This window comes from Citrus sinensis, chromosome 4 (assembly GCF_022201045.2).
Source record: "Citrus sinensis cultivar Valencia sweet orange chromosome 4, DVS_A1.0, whole genome shotgun sequence".
Classification (NCBI taxonomy): domain Eukaryota; kingdom Viridiplantae; phylum Streptophyta; class Magnoliopsida; order Sapindales; family Rutaceae; genus Citrus; species Citrus sinensis.
In genome coordinates, this window is record NC_068559.1 from 13,256,493 (window position 1) to 13,275,144 (window position 18,652).

The following is an 18,652-nucleotide window of genomic DNA, read 5'->3' on the forward strand; positions in this document are numbered from 1 at the left end:
TGTTAATTTAATCTTGTGCTAATAATTATTTTACAAGATTGTGATTGGAGGTTGTTAATAAAAATATATATGTAATTAAATCTTAATTATACACTATTTATAAATATGCTTATGTCCGTATTCTGAAAAAAAAAATTTACTTTTAAAGGATATATATTATAAGTAACCAACCCTACCAAAGCTCAAGTTATACAATAGCCAAAAGCAAGCAAAAACCTAAGCACTGGTTTTATTAAAGAACAAATATTTGGAGTGTCGGGTGAAGAATAAGAAATTTTATACTAACCTATATGGATTAAGAACTGAATTACTGCTAATCTTGATCATCTTTCCCAGTTTCAGTTTCAGTTTCAGTTTCCTCTAATATTACCTTCAATCTTTGAGAAATCATGAGCTATGGGGTACCCACCCAAGAGGCTGGCGATTCTCCTGGAGTAGTACCACTGTTGTCACCATTAATACCAATCATTGGCCAACGTTTGATCATGTCAAAGCCTCCTTCTTCATTCATCATCACCATGTTACACGAAATTTTTTCCGTATAGAATTCTCTGTTCTTTTTATGATACTTGTCACTGCACATTGCAAATTTAATTAATTAATTAAGTAAAAAATTATTAGTAATAACTGTTCCGAGTTGCAATTGGCCTCAACATGAATACCTATCAAAAACTACCCATGCGGCATGAAGGCTAATGATTCTCTCAACAACTAATAGTCTTGCAGGATATCCCATAACAATTTCCTTTTGTGGCAAAACCTGCATTTCCTTTTATGGCAAAAACTGTAAGCTAGATATCTAGCACCTAGATACAAGAAAATTATAATGGAATAGGCTAATTAGAGTTCATAGATTGTACCCCATAGTTGTTGCATATGTCCACCACAGCTGGAAGTTTTAAATATTTGAAATCACTCTTCCACTCGGTATTTTTCTCTTTAGCAATATTCGAGTCTTCGAATTCCAGCATCCAAATATCTTGCCATGTCTTTGATGATACTAGAGACAGCAAGCATATGTTAGGATGAAAATTTATCGAATTTAACCATGTAACATAAATGATAGTAAGTGCCCTATTACAGGACGGCTCACACAGAGCCACTGTCTGCTAAGTCCGGATGATATAGCAACGAAGGAACATAAAACGATTTCAGAACTGCAACATCTGGAACTAGCATCATGTGCCTGGGTAAAATACCCGTACATGGTCATGGTGGGCATGACTCAAGTGCTTATATAATAAAGACTCATCAAAAGTAAAAGGGGCCAATATCGATGTAAAGATATGGACAGATGGTATTTGATTCAACCCCACATCAACAAAGGCATGCCTGTAAATAAATGCATAAGGCTGACTGAAAGGGGACTCTCTGGTTTGAACTATGAGCATTCAAGGGAGAGAAAAGCTTCTTCTTCTGCACACTTTCTTTAACAGAGCCTGACATGAGCGTTGGAGTGCCTTTTGCAGGGAGCAACCACTCTCTTCCGAAAAAGCAAGCTGGAGGAAGTTCTTCACCAGTTTCTTGTTGTGATGGTAGAAAATGCCCTTCAACGATATAGCAAGGGTACCGATGAACTTAAATTGTAAAACTCGCTTATGGAGGTTGAAGGTACTGATACTTACAAGGAAAGTTAAGCCAAGGCATGACACCCAAGAGAGTAATAGTACAGCCGGCAGCAGCAACATTTTCCCGCGCCCACTCAAGCGGCTTTGAGGTGAAATCCTCAAGTCCGTCCATGACTATGACCACATGTTTAGCGGAGTTTGCTGAGCCGGAGCCAGAGCTACAGCTAGGTGATTCGCGCAAAAACCTAAGGCGGTTAGTGATCTATTGTTTCTCCAGAAAGGCCAAGGCGTTGTGTAATTAACAACTATATTTCTGGCTAAGGTTGGTGAAGAGACTATTTTGCCTCTGCAAATATGTTCAGAAACGAAGGGATATGTTTAAAGCTCTTTCAATTCTTATAGATAGTTTCTTGAAGCTTTCGATACAACCAAAGAAGGAACTTATTGTTTTTGACAAAATCAAAGGCTTTTCTTCAGCTATGTTCGATATGCCAAGCTCTGAATTAATGCCATTCTAAGTTCTAAGGTATCTATCCAAATTATTTGACATTTGTATAACTGTATTGCAGAAAGCATCACAAGCAACATAGCAGGACAAATGGTACAACAATACCGCACTTGTGACAAATTGCAGAGGATAGTAATGTCCACTCAAATCAAGTTGCTACGAAATGTTCTCGAGTTTAGGGCAGTGTAAAATTCAGATACAAAATAACTTGAATTTTAACAATAGCATATATTTTTCAGATACTTTAATTTTAACGATCGCAAATATTAAATAAAAAATAGTTGACTGTATACTTGATATCGGTGGTTTCACTTTACCGTTTTACAAATTAGTAAAATTAGATAGCCATTGTGTTCCTCATCCAAATCAATTTGAACCTTTCACTTTAATGTCTTCTGCATTGCCAATTTAAACTAATTTCAATAGGGTAATTTTTAAAAACCTCCCCTGAGATTTGGGCTTGTTGTAAGTAGATGGCGAGAATTTGTTTATTTGTAAAAAACTCTCTACCGTCAATTAACTTTAACATTGACCGTTAGTTGACTGTGCAAAAATAATATTACCCTTAACAACAGTTTGTAGATGGAAATAATTAAAAAAAAATTAAAATTATTAGCTATTTTATCCTCTTTAAATTATTAATATTTTCTTAAAATTCCTACAAAAAAGATAAAATTAAAAATTTTAAAAATCCTCTTTAAATTATTGATATTTTCTTAAAGTTCATACAAAAAAGATAAAATTAAAAACTTAAAAATAAAATAATTATAATCTTTATCTATGATATTGTAAATCTTTAAAATTGACAAGAATAAAATTATCAAAAAATAAAGTTTATGCTTTTCGCGCCAACAATTTTAATTTTTTTTAGTTATTTCCGTTTACAAACTGTTGTTAAGGGTAATATTATCTTTGCACGGTCAACTAACGGTCAATATTAAAATTAACTGACGGTATGAGATTTTTTACAAATAAACAAATTCTCACCATCTACTTGCAACAAACCCAAACCCCAAGGGAGGTTTTTAAAAATTACCCAATTTCAATATGATTCAACCAAGTATATTAATTGAAAAATTTTAAGAAGGATCAATCTAAATTACCGAATACAAAATTACAAATCATTACTCGTTTCTGCAATTACTCTTCAGAGGTCGATATTGTTGTGCGCCAAAAATCGACAAAGGAAATAAAACTTTGATCCTTTAACTCAATCAGAGAAAATAAAATAAAAATGGCCCATAGAATTTCCAGAAAACTCTACATTTTTATAATGGAAAGTATATCATGGAGATCATTAACCTTGGTTTCCAGGCATGATGGCTCTGTCAGTAACAAGGATGACGCATAAAAGTGACAAACTTTAATTTTAATATATAATTACTAGGAAAATCAACTGTTAAAACATCATATTGCCACACGACGCATGACTGATCCATGGTTGTGTTTACAGCGAGCCCTAGTTGGGCTGAACCTTTTACATGGAGATGATTTGAGTCTTCTCTTTCTGTTCAAGGAAACATCATTTACAGCAGCCATAAGTTTCATATACCTTTCACCTGTCATTGTCTTCTTAATGCATCGAACAGCTTCCTGTCTCTCTAAATCCTTGCCATTCCTCTCCAATTGTGTTTTACAAGCACCCTTACTCTCCAATTTCAGATGCTCACGCGGAACCTGATAGGTTTCTGATAAGTTGCAAACACACTACATGTTAGTTACACTTAATACTTTCATACAGAACAAATAAGAAACAGTAGATGGAGTATATTACTTACCTCTGGGCTTGCCAGAATGAATGTCAGGACTAGGAGATCTAGGTGGTGTCAAAGGATGGAAACCATCAACAATTTTAACTTTTTCAACACCCGGATTGCAGTTATCTTCCTCAAGAGAGGTTAACTTATTTACCTTCTCATTACAAAAAACTCCATAAAAATCACTGGCTGAAAGCGGCCTGGAAGCATCATCAATCATAGGAGTATTGTCTCTAGTCTCATGTTCAGCGGCATTCCGGTATGATGCCAAGGTAAAACATGCAGACATTCCCTTTACAGTATCCCTGGTTTCATTAACCTCAAGATCTATGGATCTTAATTGACAAGAGAACTTGGTTGAACTATCCCCAGCAGAAGCACTGGGTTCATTAGCCTTGCAACTTTCTGCATTTGCTACACCAGAACGGGATGTATAATCATTTTCCACATTATCAAGGACTGACTTGGGGGATGAATTTGAAATGTCAGCATTCATGCCTATGCTTTCAGCTTCTAACAAACTCGAAACCCATTCAGTACCCTGCTTCGCATAGAACAGAATGTAGGCATCCTGGGAAAGCACAAATTCTTCCTCAACCCTAGTGACCTACAAAATAAAAAACACACAAAGAAAGCCACTAAATTGCATGAGAATAAGAAATGCAAGATTTCAGATCAGTAACCTGGAATTGAGCCACCATATTCAAATTGTTGAAAAGAAAAATTGAACAATCATATTCAAATTGTTGAAAAGAAAAATTGAACAATCAACAGAGGGCAGAATTTCAGAGGAAGAATCAATAAGAATGAAACTCCACAAGCAAAAAAATAAAATAGCAAGTTATCTAGGATAAGAAAAGAATTGCATATCATCAGTTAAGTAGTACTTTGAAAGGCAATTAAATACGATATCCCAGCACCCATTTTTGAAATACAAATGCAAAGACAGTTGAAAATAATTTCCATCAATAAATCATGATCAATACACAGATCCAAACGTTAATTTGAGATACTGCAGTTCAATTGGCCATTGATCTGAACCACAATAATAATTATTCACCAAAAGTAAATCAACCCAGAACGACAGTTTCTCCTATATATCAAAGACAGTTGCAAGAAAAACGATAAAGTTCTTTAAAGCTTGTGCAGAGAAATTTTAATGCCAAATTAATATACAATCGCAACAAACAACTACAAAATTTAGACAAGGAAAAAGAAAAATAAATACACAACTCAAATTCTAGTTCACTATTCTATTGTTATGGAACCAAAACCGAACACTTATGAGGACAATTACCCTTGAATCATTTAGCCTGTGCCATGTGTCTGGAGAGGAGCGTATGTAACTAAAGTAATGCCCACAAGTAGGTGAAGATCCCATGTGCTCCACAATTGCATACAAATGATATTTTAACTCCACCTGTTGTAATTAATCAGCACAAAAGAACTTGTTGATCAGTCTTATACTAAAGAGAGACAAATTATAATGTTTATCAAAGACAAACTGGCATAATGTTAACATTTTACATAAACATAAACATAAACGGACACTACTAAAAATTAGAAACGTTACAAATGGATGGCGATTGACTCACATCACTGTTTTGACCACCACTGGTGTAAGGTTTTAGGTCAAGCTCTAGAGGGAACTCCACGTGCTTGTCAATCTTCACAACATAGGATCCATCAGTTTTGAATCTCTTCAAATGGAATGCCGCAACTGAAGGGACCTTGTCCAGCATAAGTTGCTTCTCCACCGACACTTGTTCCTTACATTTCTCACAGGTAAATTTTGTCTCTGGGTCTTCAATCTTTTCCAGCTTAGTGAAAGACTCCAGTGCACTTCCAAGGGATCCCACATCTTCAATCTCCAAACTCAGATCAATCAGTGGCTCATAAGTATCAGAACAACTGCCACAATTGCAGCATTGCAACTGAAAAGCAGAACCATGATTTAAAACAAACAATAAAAGGAATTAATAAAACCATACAATAAAGCATCAAGATACTGAGACATTTCATACTTTGCTAATGAGACAACCACCAAAAACCCGCTGTACTATGTTATCTCCTTGAGAAGACAAACTCTCATCCTTTGTCTTAGAATCCAAGCAACAACTTTCAAGTCTATCTAACAAGCATTGCAGGAATTCATGAGCATCTTCTTGCTGATACCTTTGAAAAAATGATGAAATATCTGATTATACAAATAAGTTAAGGATTGCATTTGATCGGAAGAACTAATCAAAATAAGAGCCCTTACAAATATCAAATATATATGAAAATCAAAGAGTATTCCACAAGGATACAGTTCAAATTGTCAACAAGTTTCCGTGGAGAGAGAACTTTTCCTGAAGAAGCTAATGATAGTTCAATGTGATCTCTAAGAGCACAGATAACACAGAACCCTTCAGTAGCACCTAAAAATTCGCAACTTTCTTAAAACTTAAATCACATTAACAAGATAACATATTACTAACATTAACATATAATAAACCCAAAACAAGCAATTTACCATCGCAGGGCCTGGGATGATCAAAAGAACGAAGAGCTTGAACAAGGGGCAGAGTATGAGTAAAGCATTGCAAAATAGCATTTATAAAGCATGTGTTTCCTAAATTCTCCAGCCCCGCACCCTGCAAAAAAAAAAAAAAAAAAGCAAGTAAACAACATATAAATTTCTTAAAAACACATAAATTGAAATTAATCACAAAATAAAAAAATTGAAAAGACAAACCACTCCAGTAGGTTTAATTTGAATAGGCCAGTGCTTCTCCACGGGGCGGGAGAGCAAGGATGATCCCCAATTATATCGTCCGTACGAACTGCTGATAGGCCTCGTATCCCTATAAATTTCTTCGTAGTCATCATCGTCGTCATTGTTTTGATCTTTATCGAGATCAGTCAATGTCAGTGGGTGATTTGAAGGATGGAGATGGTCATATAGGGTTTCGGGTGAAGACCAAGATGGATCTAGGGTTTTTTCATCAACAATTTCGCGAGCAAAAACAAGGTCAGTTTCGTCATCTAGGGTTTTGGAGGTGTTGGTCTCCATTAGAATATTGTAATCGATCGGTTGTCTTTTGCAATATTTGATTTTGTGGGTTGGATCTGAATTTTGGGGAGTCTTTGTTGTGGTGAAGAATCAAACAAGAATTGAATTGAAAAGACCAAAATCAAAAAAGAAGCGGGAAGAGGTTTTGGGAACGTTTTTGAAATGAGAGGGAAAACACAGCCGCCATTTTTTGGCTTATCTTGCTTTGCTGTGTAAAATTTTAAGTGAAATAGATTGATCGAGTAGAGAGATGGTCCAAATGAAATTGCAAAAGTCCCCGACACCTTCGGGAATTAGGAAATTGGGATCTTTTACATGATTTTCGGAACGGTAAAATTATTTGTCGGCATATGCTACAGTGAATCTTCAACCGTAGAGCACTAATCATAGTAGTACTGCAGATTTATTTATTTTTTATAGTTTTTTTTTTCATTTATTTATATTGTACAAAGTTAAACAATTCGTTCATTAGTCCAACTTTTATTTTATATCGAGTAGCTCAAGTTTCACAAATAAACTTCTTTTATTTTTTAATTATTAAATAATTATTTTTTAGAGTAATGATAAATATTTTAAATTTTTTATCTTAAATTAAAATCTATGTATCATTAAATGAGTGATTGATAATTCTTTATAAAATTTAAATAAATTAATTATATTGACAAAGCTATAATGATAGGAGTCGTGCTACATATTTAAAAAAATTTATCTCAAAAAATTATTTTAAATAATGTGATATTCATTAATTAGTTAGTGACAGTAATATAAATAATATAATTAATTCACTTAAATTTTATAAAAAATTACTAATTAATTAATAAATAATATATTATGTAGAATAAAATTTAAGAGCTCAAAATTACTCTACTAATGATAGGAGTAGTGCTACATATTTAAAATTTTCTATCTCAAAAATTTATTTTAAATAATGTGATATTCATTAATTAGTTAGTGACAGTAATATAAATAATATAATTAATTCACTTGAATCTTGTAAAAAATTACTAACTAATCAATAAATAATATATTATTTAGAATAAAATTTAAGATAAAAAATTTGAGAGCCCAAAATTACTTTACTAATATAGCAAAGCAAGAAAGTACATAATAAGCAAGCTGCTTTTACAAAGTTCCCTGGCCACAGCGCTACAAATATTATATTTATATATATTTGTATAGGTTCCTTGGTTTACAACGAAGCCACGAAGGTACATAATATTGAATCGATTCACTAAATGAAAGGCACATGAAACTAGTCTCAAAACAAACACTGCTGAAACCACAATAAAAAGCCCAGTCGGTAGTATGCCAGCAGAATTCTAAAATTTTATTTGTCTTCCAAAAGAATTTTATGATCAAACTCATTTTACATTTCCTACACAAGATGTAGGCTGGTAAATGTAACAAACTCCAGACATATTCGAAGATTTTCAGAGTATTCTGTCTTGAATATCTGTTATCAGACTTGACGCCAAGGAGCTAAGTTTCTTTCCAGTCTCTCCCGCAATGTTCTTCAGAGAAGAGATATCTTGTTGTGCCTTGAAAATGACATGAAAGAATTACAAAGAAAGAAAATTAGGGATAAAAATGTGCAATATTCAAAACAAAAGACATTAAGCCCCATCCGAATATCTAGTTTTAGTAACAGCAATTTATGAATATCACAATATTTCAAAGTACCTGGAATGAGAGTCTGTTGATGAGGTCACTAGCAGCAAGATCAAGTGAGGCATTGTCAGAGTCATGACCAAACAGATCAGCACTAGAGATCGATGCTGAACCCTAGAAATAACAAAACATTATCACTGGCATTAATACCAAACCATTCTACAAACTCCATTTCACAAGGCCTTCAGAGAGCAATTACTGAGCAGTTCAATAATAATAATATTGACAATAAAAGCTAATATATAATTATACACCTACATCAAGGCTGAAATGCAAGTTCTGCAAACAAATATAATAACCTTAGTTACAGAAACCAAAAGAAAATGGTTAATATTTAATAACTTAAACAAGGTTTAGTTACAGTATTAATTTTCAAAAATCAGGTCGATAAAATGTAGTCTTTCATCTTTGATTTATTTATTGTTGTGAAAGACATGATAGCCCAACTGATGACAGCCTTGATCCATATTCTATATTCATTTCCTACCATACACTTCAAACAACCCTTCCCTACAACCCCCCATTAAAATAATAATGATAATAATAATAATAATACAGTAAAACCTCTCTTTAGTAATAGTCTATATAGGAATAATTTCCATGTAGTCATAAAACTTTTTGGTCCCAACCGGAGCCAATTATAAATAAGAATAAACTCCACATTGTAATAAATTACAAGTGTATCTAAAGTAACTTGCGTCCACATAGTAATAATTATTTGTATATTGCAAAAATATATATGTTACATTAAAGGTTTAACATGGAATAAAATATTTTCCTAAGTTATTTGATACAATGATTCATTCTTTAGAGTTATTACCATGTCTTTGAATTTGCAAGTACATAATAACTCACTAATATGAACACTTTCTTGTCGAAGCGAAAATATTTCTAGCTTCTCAGGCATGTTTAAAGCTCCATGGAATGTTAATGTATTTACCTCTATATTACTTACACTAAGGATAACTAATTCAAAATAATAATTTTTGAACTAAACCCCTACTAAGTTATAACCTCCTTATAGTAATAAAAAATTGACAACTAACTTGCATTAACAAGTCAGTAATTTGTGATTAAAGTAAATTATAGGATAACACAAGGGAAGAAACGTTAGCACATTCAGAAAAACATTCACTTGAAACAAAATATCACTAAACAAAATTTGCCAAGTAAGCCTGCATAAGGAAGGGGACATACTGAGAACTTTTGCAAAGAAACTTGAGTATCCATGTCAATAGAGTTGTTCTGATCCCCAAAAAATTGGGATGATGAAATAGATTTTGCATTAGAGAACTTCTTCCTTGCTTCATCAGTTTCTTGAATCTGAAAATATTAGTATGTAATTAGAAGCAAGCACCAAAAAATCACATGCATCCTCCATGTCAGGACGATGAAGTGTGTGCGTGGAAATCTCAGGTGCAGTGCCAGCATCCAACTCTTTATACAAAGAGTTGCTAAAAACACAAAATTTGTTGCACAATCAATGCCATGATCTTTTTGTCTTTTAGCAACTCTTGTACAACAAGTTGGATGTCCACACAAGAAAATCAACATGTATTGGGAGGGTATGTGCGGGCACCAAAAACACTAAAACCTGTCGTGCTGCTTCATATTTCTAAATGTTATAAGCCCAGAATGATTTCATGAAGATGCGGACTACTAGAACACAAATTTTAACCTTACTCCAACAAGTACTTATGAATATATCTCAAAATCCTTTTTCCATAGTATTTTCAGCAACTTAACCCAAGCTTGTACAGGACACTATTCCAAATTTAACACGTTCTGAGGCCAAATCAACATTGACTTTGAGCTAAAACATCCACCATTTAGTGATAAATGAAACACAAGAAGCCGCAACTCAGCTACCAAGAAAACTATCATATTTTTACAGAGGTTATGACAATGGCACATATCCTACAGCCATTGGACTTGTGTTCGAGCTATTAACAAAATGCAAGTTATTAAGAGATAGAACACACACACACACACAAAAAAATTCTAAAGATAACTTAAATACATAGTATCAAAAATTTATCATGCGTGCATATAATGTGTGTTACCATATCCCTAATGCTTCTGTGTCCAGTTAATAGGACTTTGCAGATTGAAATGTCTGTCAATTCAAGTATTTTTTTTCCTTGACTCAATCAAAGCAACAAAGCCCAACAAAAATTGGCCTACTTGCATTTCTGGACTAGAGCTTAAAGAGCCTATAAGTTCACAATAAGGTCCACATGAAGGCTACTCTATGCAGTCTAAGTTGCATTAATCTAGTTAACTCTGTTCAGTCAAATAGCTTACTTGTACTTTTGAGGAGCCGGACTTCTTTTGAAAACCATTGTCCATTCCATAATCAGCAAAGAAGCTTGACGACTTTGGTGGAGCTACATGGCTAAGCACTTGTGGACCACCAGAACTCAACTCGGAAGATTGGACATTATCCACATACTCAAAGCGAGAAGCAAAGGGCAAACTAACTGACGATGTGTTGCTGGTTGAGGAAGAAATAGGGACAGAAGGTTCTTCAGGCTTCTGCTCATATAGACTTTCACTTGGCTGCATTGAATCAAAATGTTTTGCTTAGAAAAGGCATTTCAACAGAAATTTTAGACCAAGATAACTTTTAAGATACATACTTCTGCATCCAATCAAAATGTACACACACAAAGGATTGAAATCTACCTTTGAAGTCAGCTTTCGGGCACCTAGACCCCCAGTCTTCCCTGATTTCTTTGCACCAAGTGGTTTTTTGACGGTACTAGTAAGAACTGTATGAGAAACTTTTGGCGAACCAGGAGCGTCTTGAGTTTCTTGCCTTCCTTGATAATTTTCTTTAGGAGCATCCTGGATCTTAACATCTGGAAGTGCATTAGCTGCTTGTGCCGGCTGCGAGGCAACAGGTGATGATGGCAAGCCTGCCTCTTCTGCCATACTTTTAGCAACTTCTTTCGCAAGAATCTGCTTGTATAATTCAGCAGCTCTTGAGGTATACTTAGCCTCAATTTTGCCTCCATCTGTCCATCCATGCTGCTTAAAGAAAACTTGTGCACGGTTGTTTCCTCCATACACCATCATTTTCAACTGCTCAGCACTCCATGAGTCTAAATTTGTTGACCTATATGAAAAGGAAGAAAAGAAAATCAACTTTAGAAAATAAACCTGATAAACAATCTCGTTTCATCCATATGACACACTAGACATTCCTAGTGTTAAGGGAAAGAGTAAATCCTCTAGAGCAAAAGTTCAGAAAAGATAAAGTCATTCTAGGTTAAAATACGAACACTTTTTTTTTAGTTTATTTTTGAGTAATTGAATATGAATTGCATACAAATGTATGGCTGGATATGTAATTTTGCTTACTTGGTATGGTCAAAGGGAAGCATGACTATATTTTATAACAGAACAGGAAGCAACTATGGTAGCTTATCAATTTTAATCCATGACGCCTCTTCTCTTTAAATACATGCTAATGTTCAGCAAAGTTTGTACCCATCAAAGTGAACCTGGAAATAATCAAATCACAAGAGCCTGGAGATCCCGACTCCCAGGTACCCCTCCTCATTAATACTGTCCTAGCTATCCTAAAAACAAGATATAGACTAATTGGGGCTTAAGCCTCCTATCCGGGGTGCCACACTCAAGTTCCCACAGAAAGGAAGTAATAAACCTTTCTGAATGGGAAGAGTGCTTCGCTTACAGGGGACCACTGCTCCCTCTACCGTATAAGAAGAGGTGGTCCGGAAGAGGGCAGAAGGGAACCCAATAAGGAAATCCACAGATTGTCTTCGAAAAACATAACATGATTTCAAACTAATGTCATACTTCAAGGTGCCTCTATAATGTGTTTGTATTTTATTGTAATCAATAAAATCTAAGAAATATATCATATGATTTCGTGAAGATATGAAACAAAGCCACATGAACAAGCCCTAGATTATCAATAATGATGAAAATTCAACCTAAAAAAAAAAACTTAAAACAAATAACATGAAAACATTGCACCACTCATGCTGATCAGAAATGACAACTGAGAAAACAAAAAATCTAGCATGATCATAAACATCATAAGTAAATTTGTGTTCATCCGCTACACATGCTGTTAGGCCAATAAAACTTATGTTAGGCTTAAATAAAAAGGGGGTAGGGACAGTTTAGTAATTTTATTAATTACGGTTCAAGTATAAATAAGAGATTAAGGAGTCATTTAGGTTTTATGATGAGTTTTGTCTAGTTTTAGGAATAATTAAGAGATTAAGGAGTCATTTACCTCTCGAATTGTAGGTCAGGATTGTTCTTTCTTTGATTCAATCAATAAAAAATCAGCCCTAAAAAATCGCCATCAATGGACTCTCAGAAAGGGAAAAACTGCTAGCTGCGACGTTATGTTTGGAGGGAAAGGCTCTTGCGTGGTTTCAATGGCGGGAACAATGACAACCATTGAGGTCGTGGGGTGAATTTAAGGACCGGCTGTTGCAGAGGTTTCGGGCCACTCAAAAGAGAGATCTGCATGAACAGTTTCTTGCTCCGACGCAAGAGAGAACGGTCATGGAGTATAGGGAGAAGTTTGAGTTGCTACTGGGGCAGCCACAAGGAATCTCAGAGACAGTATTGGAAGGGAATTTTATGAAGGGACTGAAGCCAGAAATTCGAGCCTCACTACGCTTGCTAAGGCCGAGAGGATTAGGGGAGACAATGGAGTTGGCACAGATGATTGAGGATAAGAACACAGCAGAACAGGTTTATAGGAGCAATTCAGTCAGTTTTTCATACCAAAACAGCACACCTTTGGTGGGACAGAAAACCCAGACCTTGGGGTTTCAGCGAGAGTTCCAAAACACACCACTGAGAGGCCAAAAAACACAAATAATGGGGTTACAAAGAGATTCCCAAAGGGATCGGGTTAGTGGGGCACGACTGGGGTTGACTTTCAACAGCCTCACAGAGACAGAGATTTAGGACAAGAGGATGAAGGGGTTGTGTTTTCGATGCGATGAGAAATTTTCACTGGGGCATCAATGTAAGGACAAATCACTACAAGTCCTGACTGTGTGTGATGAGGAGGAAGGCGGGGAAGAACCCGAGGAAGAAGAGCCAGCAGTTTCCTGGATTTCACCTTGAAGACAAGGTGTCTTTTTGGGAAGGGAGTAATGTTAGGCCAATAAAACTTATGTTAGGCGTAAATATAAAGGGGCAGGGACCGTTTAGTAATTTTAGGGACAGGGGCAGTTTAGTGATTTTATTAATTACGGTTCAGGTATAAATAAGAGATTAAGGAGTCATTTAGGGTTTATGCTGAGTTTGGTCTAGTTTTAGGAGTAATTAGGAGTTTTGGGAGAGATTGACCTACCTCTCGAATTGAAGGTCGGGATTGTTCTTTCTTTTGATTCAATCAATAAAAAATCAGCCCTAATTTAGCCCTAAGTCCTATCACATGCAACCTAGAAAGACACACACACACTCACAGAGACACAGATACTTCCCCTGCTCCTCTGTGAGAGGCTCCTTTAGATTATACAACATCTTGATAATAATAAAAGATTTTACGACATTATCCTTCTACCCTAAAATTAAAATTCAACGGAAAAGTACTATTCTATGTCGGAATGCTCAATTTGTAAGCATATATCTATCAGTTACAAAGAAGGGAAGTGGTGACTAATAGAAGGTAGAGAAAGCATTCAAAAAACAAAAGATCAAGGAGCTGCCTCCACAAGTTTCTCTATGCAACTTACATTCAGACACCAATCCGTAATCGATAAACAAAACACCCACACAGGTAACAAACATAAATAAATAGACAAATAAAAGAAGAAATATCAAAGGTCAGATTGCAGGTCGTAACTGAAGCATATAGTTTACAAACACTTAGATTTCTAATATCCAGAAACATCTTAAGCATGGCGAACCTCTTTGGGAGAGGACACAACCAAATTGAACAGACTGCATTCAAAATTGAAGAAGAAAAGCATTTAAAAAGAAAAAGATGAAAGGTTTCCTTGCAAAGCTTCATCACTGCATTTTTGACACTGAAACCAACCTATCCACAAATGAGGAAAACGAAAAAGATTTAAAGCTGAGTTACCACCATAGAATGAACAATAGAGCACGAATGACAGTCGCTCAGAACACTAACAACCATAAATAAATTTCAAGGAATCAAAAGCCTAACAGAGTTATCTTTACAAATGTTTAACCAGTTATATTGCTTTTTATCAGAACTATTTTCTAGTTTCAAGCTTTTTAATTTAAAGATCAAATATGTTCACCATTACCCAAGAAATGACGAGAGCAGCTTATAGAAACAATCATACTAGCTAGGACAACCACATGAAACAAGAGCAATTCGTAGCCACAAGAAACCGAGAAGCTAGGTTGGCCAGAATAAATGCACGCCACCTCAAACAACTGACTGGAAGTTATGATTCAATCTTGAATACCCACCGTCTACATTTTAATCACATGAATCTCTACCAACTTATCTGGGTTTTCTTGTGATATAAGCTTTTATCTAGGATGCTTTTCTTTCTATGATAAATATCTGTCAATTGACAATTAAGAGTACCAAAAATGATAACAACAAGGTAAGCTTTGCAGTTAATTGAAAATACAAGGACAGCCAAAAAAAGCTGACTGACTTGCATGAAACAAGTAGATAGGACAAATGTTTCGGGTCTGATACAACAATTGACACCTTATACTGTCACTACAGGTTGAGCTTCAATTAGGATAAAAATATCTGAAAGGAACATGAACCACTGGGAGATTTGTAATTACGGTATCAGGTTTGAAAGTACAAACTGCAGTATTATTTAAGTTGTCCTTAATCCCCAATATCGTAACAGAGGTGCAATTGCTTACAAAAGATAACAACAAGGTTTAATAGATATCCAAATCTTAACAGCTAGTAATGTGCATAGAAAAGGGTAGCATAACGAGCCAAAACTACCTCAAGAAAATTACATCTTTAGTAAGCACTAGTGGTATTCTGAAAATCCAATAGATTATTACAAAAAAAAGATCACATTTCTTGACCAAACAATCTGTCCGTGTGCCTCCACCTTAATACAAGTCAAGGAATTTTGATCCGCAAGTTATTCTAGCAATTCATCCACAAATGTTTGAACAAATTCATTAATGGATAAAATAAATGAAAAATCAGTGCATGAAAAGTATAGCGTTATCTCTACGCAAAAAGCAATATGAACGCAATTTTATGTAAAATTAAAAACGAAAAATTTTAAGCCAAAAAATTAAAATAAAAACATTACCTAACGAAGCTGATGTGGACACCGAGACTACGGTGAACGGCAGAGCAATCGATGCAGAGAAAGATCCCGTAAGTCACCGAGGCCCACGTCGGGTTCTTAGCATTACAATCAAAACACATCTAAAAGCAAAACAATACAATACTTCAAATTCTAGATCCGATAATAAATAACGTAGATCTGAATCAGATCCATACATCAAACCAGAAAATGAAGTAAATAATTTAAGAAATTAAAAAAAAAAACCTTGTTTTCCGATTTTGCTTTCAGTTTTCTGAAAACAAGGTTCTTATCGGTCAAATTATCGGAAGCCATCGAGAAAGAATTTTATGAAATAAAAATTACGAAAAACGAAACCCCAAGATTGTAAATTTTGATTTTGATTTTTTCCTGAACGAGAATATGAGATTATGAACCTTACGAGGTGCATGGAACAACACCTCCCCACTCCTAAGTTAAATAAGAGAAACCGCAAATGGGATTTGTTTTTCGTTTGGTTTTTCAATTAAAATTAAGGGAATCGATTTGGATAGACAATAATGCCCTTGAAAGTTTGGTAATTTGCTACTGTCATTTAGTTGTGTACACTCGTAGGGTGTGTTTGAAATTCTACATTGTTTCGTTTGGCTTAAAAATTATTTTGTATTGCACCACATCATTAAATAAACCCTAGTGAGATGCGAGTTTTCGTGTGATTGCAGAAGCAAAATAAAAATTTCTCTCAAACACGATCTCTTCCTTTCTCTTTAAAACATAAAATTATTCTTCTTCACCCAATCTATCATCGACCAGCTCGACGCTCCACTAGGACACCACATCTATTGCTCCACTATCTCAAGTGCCATTATGTAAGAGAGATTATAACATTTTCATTTTTTAGTTTGACATTCTAGAATAAAACAACTTACCGTTTTTTGAGAAAACGGTTAACCGTTTAATTTCAGAGAGCATATTTTCTGTTCTACAAAAAACAATTTGTTGTTGGGACAAAATGACTAACTGTTTATTTTCAGAGAGCATGTTTTCTGTTTTATAGAAAACGGCTAACCATTTATTTTAGAGGTTATTTGAAAGTTGACATTCTGGAAGAAAACGGCTAACCGTTTTCTTTCAGAGAGCTTTTTTGGCATCAACTAAAAAAAACGGCTAGCAGGTTTGAGGAAAAAGGAAAACCAGTTGTGAATAAATGCAAATTTCAAACAAAAGAGTGTTTTTGAAGAAATATCATTTCTAATGGTTGTAATCTTTCATAAAAATAATTTCTTCAGTGACATTAGATTAAAAATCATATTATTACATATTTCATATGTGTTCTTAAAATACAATCTTATTTGCTAGAGATCGTATTCAGGATTTGATATATCTTGAGGGTAATTTGCCATTAAACTCTATAGCAAACAAAGAGTGATGAGGGCAAATAAAACCTTAAAGGAAACTGTATAAATACGTCTCAAATCCTAAGAAAGATTCCTTATTCTTTGCCTCCATATTTGAAGATCCACCAACAATCTTTAAGGTTTTAATTTCTTACAAATGGAGGCTGAGAAGAATTTAACTTCATTTTTTAACCTTGGTGTCCATCTCGATCATTTTGATGGCATAAATTTCACTCGTTGGAAGGGAAAGCTGTTCTTTCTCATCACTGTTCTTAAAATTGCATATGTTCTTGATCCAAAATTGGAACCATTTCCAGAGCCAAAAGAAGATGATACCGAAGTTGTTAAGGCTGTAAGGAAAAAGTGTGAAGATGATAAGTTGATGTGTCGGGGTCACATACTCAGTACGCTTTCTGACAGGCTCTATGATCTCTACAATTCTATGGCTTCTCTAGTAGAAATTTGGAATGCTCATGAGTACAAATATGAAACAGAGAATGAAGGTATTGATAAATGCCTTATCTCAAAGTATTTTGAATTTGTTATGGTAGACACAAGATCCATTCTTGATCAAATACATGAATTACAAATTTTAGTTACTAAGCTTCGGGAGTTAAAAGTTGAAATTTTTGAATAATTTCAAGTTGGGGCTATTATTGCTAAATTACCTCAAAGTTGAAATTATTACAAAAAAAAAACTCTTTCATAGTAGAGAGAACATAACTTTAGAAGAATTACAAAAACACTTGGTAATCGAAGAAGAGACAAGGTCTCGAGAATCCAAGGACAAGCATTATTCTACTAAGGTTAATGTTGTTGAAGCTAGTATTTTCAAAGAATTTCAAAGTCAAGAATGATAAAAAATTCAAGAAGTCCAGCACACAAAAGTTTTCTGGAAATTGCTTCTTTTATGGCAAGAAAGGCCATCGCCAAAATGATTGCAGATTCAAGAAGAAAAAGAAAGAAGTGAATTCTCATAAAGCTAATGTTGTTGAAGACAAATTTGAAGAGATTTGTGCTATGGTTTCTGAAATGCAAATTGGCATGATTACTGAAACCAATATGGCTAAGACTAAGTTCTATGATTGGTGGCTTGATTCGGGTGCAACCATTCATGTTTGTAATAATAAGAAATTTTTCTTATCATACAAAGAAGAAACAGAAGGACAAAAGGTTCTCATGGGGAACCATAATGCAGTCATGGTAGTAGGGAAAAGAGTAATTGAGATCAACTTTACTTCTGAAAAGAAAGTTATATTGTATAATGTCTTTCATGTACCTTCCGTTAGGAAGAATCTTGTTTCTGCTAGTTGTATGTGTAAGCATGGGCTTAAGATTGTGCTTGAGGGTAATACTTGTATTATTTCAAAGAATGAGATGTTTGTTGGGAAAGAGTACTCTTGTGATGGAATGTACAAACTCAACATTAATAATAATGATATCAACTTTGCT

General features: G+C 34.6%; 2 protein-coding genes and 1 long non-coding RNA gene across 6 annotated transcripts; 1 reads left to right on the forward strand and 2 right to left on the reverse strand.

Moving 5' to 3' along the window:
- The first annotated feature begins 1,018 nt into the window (after positions 1-1,018).
- LOC107178802 (uncharacterized) lies at positions 1,019-2,366 on the forward strand. Its single transcript, XR_001509434.3, has 2 exons — positions 1,019-1,890; positions 2,138-2,366. It is a non-coding gene; the product is annotated as an uncharacterized LOC107178802 (long non-coding RNA).
- Positions 2,367-3,430: 1,064 nt separating this feature from the next.
- On the reverse strand, positions 3,431-7,210 carry LOC102625507 (ubiquitin carboxyl-terminal hydrolase 21). 2 transcript variants are annotated; one of them, XM_006491668.4, is made up of 8 exons: positions 6,574-7,210; positions 6,349-6,469; positions 6,143-6,253; positions 5,858-6,030; positions 5,429-5,767; positions 5,131-5,253; positions 3,855-4,440; positions 3,431-3,764 (listed from the first exon to the last, which is right to left on the reverse strand). In XM_006491668.4, the coding sequence occupies exons 1-8, from the start codon at positions 6,886-6,888 to the stop codon at positions 3,484-3,486; spliced, it is 2,049 nt and encodes a 682-aa protein (XP_006491731.1). In that variant the 5' UTR covers positions 6,889-7,210; the 3' UTR covers positions 3,431-3,483. The 2 variants fall into 2 exon arrangements, with proteins under 2 accessions (XP_006491731.1, XP_006491730.1); XM_006491667.4 differs by having other exon boundaries at positions 6,571-7,209.
- A 734-nt stretch (positions 7,211-7,944) lies between these two features.
- LOC102625979 (probable ADP-ribosylation factor GTPase-activating protein AGD8) lies at positions 7,945-16,383 on the reverse strand. Of its 3 annotated transcripts, none has more exons than XM_015534403.3 (7): positions 16,246-16,383; positions 15,828-15,946; positions 11,242-11,674; positions 10,861-11,115; positions 9,754-9,879; positions 8,569-8,670; positions 7,945-8,426 (listed from the first exon to the last, which is right to left on the reverse strand). In XM_015534403.3, exons 1-7 carry the CDS (start codon positions 16,252-16,254, stop codon positions 8,319-8,321), a joined length of 1,152 nt encoding a protein of 383 aa, XP_015389889.1. In that variant the 5' UTR covers positions 16,255-16,383; the 3' UTR covers positions 7,945-8,318. The 3 variants fall into 3 exon arrangements, with proteins under 3 accessions (XP_015389889.1, XP_006491732.1, XP_006491733.1); XM_006491669.4 differs by having other exon boundaries at positions 16,071-16,316; XM_006491670.4 differs by having other exon boundaries at positions 16,241-16,283.
- Between the last annotated feature and the right edge of the window lie 2,269 nt (positions 16,384-18,652).

Excerpts from the sequence above, each read along its gene's own strand:
- LOC102625507 (XM_006491667.4), bottom strand. The coding sequence starts at position 6,888 with ATGGAGACCAACACCTCCAAAACCCTAGATGACGAAACTGACCTTGTT. Across the intron at positions 6,031-6,142 it reads ACTTGTTGACAATTTGAACT|ATATTTCATCATTTTTTCAA; the intron begins GTATCCTTGTGG and ends TTGTATAATCAG. Across the intron at positions 5,768-5,857 it reads GTGGTTGTCTCATTAGCAAA|TTGCAATGCTGCAATTGTGG; the intron begins GTATGAAATGTC and ends TCTGCTTTTCAG.
- LOC102625979 (XM_006491669.4), bottom strand. The coding sequence starts at position 16,139 with ATGGCTTCCGATAATTTGACCGATAAGAACCTTGTTTTCAGAAAACTG. Across the intron at positions 9,880-10,860 it reads CCGGCTCCTCAAAAGTACAA|ATTCAAGAAACTGATGAAGC; the intron begins GTAAGCTATTTG and ends TAATATTTTCAG. Across the intron at positions 8,427-8,568 it reads TCAACAGACTCTCATTCCAG|GCACAACAAGATATCTCTTC; the intron begins GTACTTTGAAAT and ends GTCATTTTCAAG.